The sequence below is a fragment of the Saprolegnia parasitica genome (assembly GCF_000151545.1).
Source record: "Saprolegnia parasitica CBS 223.65 unplaced genomic scaffold supercont2.294, whole genome shotgun sequence".
Taxonomy (NCBI): domain Eukaryota; phylum Oomycota; class Saprolegniomycetes; order Saprolegniales; family Saprolegniaceae; genus Saprolegnia; species Saprolegnia parasitica.
Window position 1 is genome coordinate 7,446 of NW_012156688.1, and position 5,793 is coordinate 13,238.

General features: G+C 54.2%; 1 protein-coding gene across 1 annotated transcript; it reads right to left on the reverse strand.

The window, feature by feature from the left end:
- Positions 1-2,538: 2,538 nt before the first annotated feature.
- SPRG_16289 (hypothetical protein) lies at positions 2,539-3,147 on the reverse strand (the record flags this gene model as incomplete). Its single annotated transcript, XM_012355725.1, has 1 exon — positions 2,539-3,147. A coding segment is annotated over one exon (609 nt), but the record flags the coding sequence as incomplete, so codon positions are not given.
- Positions 3,148-5,793: the final 2,646 nt, after the last annotated feature.

A 5,793-nucleotide genomic window follows, 5' to 3' on the forward strand; every position in this document is an offset into this window, starting at 1 on the left:
CGACAAGCCATCCACCGCCTTCCTGGATTTCGAAGCTTCCCACGGCACTCGAAGGTCGACTCGAGGCCTCGGCAGCCCCGCGAAAGAAAGGTACAGCCGTTGCCGCCGGCGTCACGTCAATAACTACAGCCACAGAGCCTGTGCTTGCACCCGCTACGTGCGCCTACGATGACGAGTTCAACGAGGACGCCAAGAACAACGATGAAGTTGAGGTCGACTGCGATGCCGACAACATTCAGCCGCCGAGATCGACGACGACGATGGGAAAGCTGAGAACGAGCTAGCTGTAACGATGAATTAAGCGGACATTTCATCGGTGACGACGTCACCGAAGTGCGGCACTACGCGCTGTCCACGAATCGCGTGCTGCTCAATCAACGACGTTCTCGAGGTCGACGCCCCAAACCAAAAGGCAAGGTCCGCCTTGACACTCGACTCGTTGCTGCAACAACGGCAAGATTGGTGACGAGCATAAGTGCTCACCAGATCGTCGGCAGCCTACAGCAAGATAGAAAAATCATTCTTTTAGCTGCAGTAACAACGCCAACGAAGTGTACCATCCCTAATAACTCCCAACGAGAATTACGTTCACCATTAATGGGTCATTGTACCACAACTTTGGCCGTCTGGACCCGACGGATGCAGAACAAAACCGCGGCTGCCTCACCGCTGCGCGGCAGATCAATTTCAAGGGCAGAAGCTGTTTACACTCGGGACGAGCGTGCAACAAGCGAATGATCCGCTACCCATGCACTTTCGGTGCTCCAATGGCTACTGCATACGCACAACGAGTGTGACCGTAAGGCCACAGGTCTCACCCTAGTCGTCAAGCTAACGAAGACGCCATTTTTCTATGCGGCGAGGGGGGCTTTGGAAAGAGCTTCGGGTCCAACCTTCGGCTTGCATGGTGTCGGTCCAACGAACGCGTCGCGATTGCCTTTGCATCTACGGGCCTCGCTGCGCTCACCCTTCACCGTTGCACCACTGCTCACTCGCCCTTCACGATCTCATTGGCGGTCAACGCCGACATGATCCTCGACGTTTGGAAACAGAGTCACCTCGCTGCGTTGCTTCACGAAGTCGAAGCCGTTGTCGCCAGCGCCGCCCCGTAAGGAATCCGCACCCGCTTACGCTTCATCTTTGCAGCAAGTTTCGGAAGCTTAGATATTAGACCAGCCTGTTTACACACCCGCTGACAGTGTCGAAGCTCTCGAAGACGAGATACAAGCTGCAACAGCAAACGACGACGACGACCGCCTACAAGAAGAAGCCGCTGTCAACTACCTCGTACAGTTCTTCAACTCCATCAACATCCCTGACCCCCCTCCACACCGTCACGAGCTTAAGGACAACGCCATTATCATGCTGCAGCGCAACCCGTGCCCACGTCACGGTTTATGCAACGGAACGCGACTTATGCTGCGGGCATTGCGTGACCAGTGCATTCAGGCTACGATTTGACTGACCGACGTCGTTTACATACCTAGCATCTAGCTCATCAACGATGGTCCGCACAACACGTTGCCGTTCCAGCTCAAGCGTCTACACTTCCCAGTTTGTCTCGCATTTGCGATGACCATAAACATGTCGCAGGGTCAGGCGGCACGTCGAGTTGGCATCTACCTACCGAAACCAGTTTTCGCGCACACATAGCTTTGCGTCGCGAAGTCACGTGTTCACGCGCATGACAACATCAGAATCTAGGCTCTCAACTCAAAGTCGAGTGTGGATGGACGTCGAGTACACCAAAAACATCTTCTACAAGAGGTCCGACAATACCGACAAGGCAATACCGGGCACTTCGCTACCATATGGAAAAAAGAAGCGTACAAATACGAGCTTCGCTGCATGATAGCCATTTTACCAACTACATCATCGCAATATGTGTGGCCAGAGCGCCACTGGGCTCACCCTAGTTCCCTTCTACTTCATTCGGTGGCTCGACCATGACTGCGTAAGACTGGAGTACCTGATGTTGCCGACGTGGCGCGGCCAGAGCCCCTCTTTACGCACGCTTTGCACATCAAGCCGCTGTCTTCCGAGCGGTTTTTGGCTTCCAAGTATCGCGATCGGCAGAAAAATTAAGCAGTTTGTTGACTCTCGACAGACACTAACGATAGGAGGTCCCAGTGTACAACGAGCGGCGACATTGCGGCAACGCGTGCACGGCCAAAACGCGAGGCCCCACAGACAGGGCGACGAAACGGGCAGTAGCAGCGATGACAGGGACATCGTCTGTCACCCCCAGCACGTGGCCCAGCAGGTGCCCGCGCTGATCTCACTCAGCGGCGCCAATATAGTACGACGCGGCGGGCGTGTTAGGGTAAAAGATACCGTAAGAAACAAAGAAATGAAAGAACCGATGCGGCTACTGACGATGAAAGCCGTCAAGCTCGCCTGGCTCGTTGGATTCAAGGTCTACGCGCCACAATTATAAAAAATGATTCGCGGCAGTACGTGGCACCTGTACAGCCGCACACGGTTGTCTTCCGCGATATGGCCCAGACGCATCCAGACCTTCTTGTACGTGTTGAGCGCCTACGTCGCGAGCCGCCTCCAAGCACGCAAATCCGCCGCGACGTCGAGGAGACTACGGAGCTTCTTGGTACTGCGTGTGCCACACCAATGAGGTGGCTTGTGTTCGCGCGTCGAACTGCTTCGACCTGAATATCTGTGTCCGTCTTGTCTTTGTTCATATTGAGGTCCCATCGGGCGAAGACGGAAGGCGCTGCGGCCTTTGTAGCCGCCATGACAGCGCCGCCGTGACAGATGAGATCCGAGTCGTCGGCGTGGGTGACGGAGCGGCCGAGGAGGTTCGCCTTCTCGTCGAGCGTCTGCGCGAGATTCGCGATTGCGGTGTCGATCTACACAATAAGCAGCGTCAGCGACAATGAGTCGCCTTGTGGTGTGCCGGTGCCGATGCTGGTCTCGAACGGGCTGTGAGTCCTTTCTCGGTAGGGCAGTATCAATATACACTCCTTTGCCGGTCGAACGGGCTGTGCGACTTGCCGTCAATGAACCGGAAGGTCGGGGGCGTGAGCAGCAAGCAAACCAGCTTTCGTACGTGCCAACCTCCGGATCCGAGCGAGGCCCTTCACTGAGATGGGCTTGCAGATGACTACATTTCTTGGTATAAAAAACACGTTTACCTTCTAGTCTTGTCGTGTCCTGACGGAGTGGTAGCGCTGCAGAAAAAGACTGCCCTTATACGATAAACTACTATTAATAAAACGAATTACTTTAAATAAGTGTACTTGGACTGATAGTACGCTTGGCGATAGCTGCGCAAATCGCCATGTAGTTGGATGCGTACACGGACCTCGCCTTCCCTAAATTGCGAGCCTGTCAGAATTGTTCTGGTTTTGAGTTTTGACGTACGAGGAGGCCCTTCGGTGCGTCGGCGTGTATAGTGGAAGCCACATATCCTCGATGCAGCCATGAACAAACGAGGCGAGCGGGATCGCGCACACCGCGACGTCCTCCTTGATCCATGCGTTTGCATTGACGATGCGAAGAATTACAGTCTCAGCCGCCGGGTCGTCGACGCGGATGTGAAAAGTCTCGTTCCAGAAACCGCCTTCTTCGCGGTCAATCCTGGTCTCTGCTTCAAATACAGATCGCTTGTGCTTTCTTGATGCGAGCTGTACGGCGCAGTAAGGTGCATCCATGCCCCAGAAGCTCGTGTGCCGCAGTCCTCTGGCTTGTACGACCTGTCAGTATCGAGCGATAAGAGAATGCGAATGTATATATGTCGTACAGTCAGCGAGAGGGCGAGAGGCCCCCTGGGTGCGGTCGGCAGCGGACGCGTCGTCGATGGATCATTGCCCATGTGCTCCGTGTATCGGGTGATTTGACGATTTGAGTTGGCCACGCTGCCTACTTTCGACGTTGACAGCCCAATCGTAGAAGCCAAGGTTCACCCAATTTCACTGATGTGCAACGGGCGGAACGGAAAGACACGCGTCGCGTCCCAAACTCGCGCATTTGGAAGCCCGAAACGAGTCAGATTTGATTTTTCAGTGCGCGAACTTGATACACTCTTGGTCGCCAGAACGGTTCGCGCCAAGGACGCGACGCCGTTGTCTGCGACTGGTTCTGGCGTTGGAGTTCGTCCTAGTACTCTGCACTAGTTTTGCGATCCACAAACGCCGGGAAGCATTGAGTGGGCGAGCGAGATACGTACGCTGGTGCGCGGAATATAATTTTCAATATAAATCTAAAATCTCCTGTAGTGAAGCCGTAAACACTCTAAGGGCATGCATGGGGTTTATCCTGAACTCCGGAGTGTCTTTAGGAACCCGACGCAGCGACAAAGGCAAGCGGCGAACTGTACCTTCAACTCTCGCAAGGACGCGACTGAAGACTCAAAAGAGAAGGATCCGCACCTGCGAAATGCCGTCAAGGTGGCGGCCGCTTTGGCTACCGTTGAGTACGAGTACTGTTTACACTGTTAGGTACGCGTATCTTTTCACCGGTGCGTGTTTACCAACTCTTTTGACACCTTTTTATTATTGCAAGCGGTGTTAACATGATAAAAATTATGCTGTCGTGACGCGGAGCGCGTGGTGCCGCTCGCTCGAACGACTGAGCTGATATACTAGTACGGGTGTACACGTGTATCATCAATATGAGCATTTGCTCATCATGAGGGCGCTCGTATGTGATTGCTGTCTTGCGTGCAAGTGGCTTGGTGACTCGCCGGTATCACCTGGCCTTCCGCAATTTGATTGGTCTAGACTTGTATTCTGATGTTAGGGAATGCGACGTGTCCGGATCGCGCATTTCCCGTTCGATCCACGTTGAAATGAGCTACAGGGTACCGTACATGCAACTACAGAGTGATAGTGTGATGGTAGAATGTCCACATCTGGCCACATACCGGCGCACGGTACCGCACTAAGACATGCACATACAGTCATGCCCAGGCCTCTGCAATCTTGGATTTTTTCCGTTTTTTCCAATTGTCTCCAAGTTCTAGACCAAATGAGTATCCAAGAAAATTAAGCTTGCTTTTTGTATGCCAAACGAGTGGTGGATTGGATTTCCACACAAGCTCGGAGGCTATTTTGCGCTTGCGATGGCACGTGGGGCCGCAGCGAAGACCAAGAGCTCGGCAAAGTCGGGCCGCGCCAAGGTGCCAAAGCCAGCCACGCTGACGCAGACTACTCTACATGCTACGGTGTTTACGACTACCACCCGGTCAAGTGGAATGAGTACTGCGCCATCCGCGACGACTCCGCTAAAGCCAAGCGTTTTTCGTCCAGACGACGATATCGGCCTTCGTCCCACGTACGACCGGCGTCGTCAAGTGCATCGAAGACATTTTTGTGCAACCACAAGCGCGGTGGCGACTGGTTCTACCAGTACACGGTCGTCGACGACCTACCCGACGACTTGGGACCGCTTTGGCGAGGCTATTGATGGTGGTTGCGAGTTGCTACTCAAAAATGAAAAGCAATTTGAGCTTATCCGACCTACTAGTACTGTAGTCTCGAGCTCGCTGTATCGACGGCTACTTAGCAGCGAGCTCTTCGTCGTCGGCCTCGACAAGCTCTGTGCCAAGAAGCTTGACGTGCCGCCTGATTTACAAGCTCCGCACGAGTTGGCGACTACGGAGCTCGGCCCGTTCATGGACGTTCTTGAGCGCCATCGCGGTCTCATTTGCCGCTACGGCGGCTTTGCGATGCACGAAGGCCATCGCCTCCGAACGAGCGGCGCTGGAAGGCGCGTACCAGAAGAACGAGGCAGTGCGCTCAAGCATCGATAGCTCTCAGGACGAGCCCTTCGAGAAGG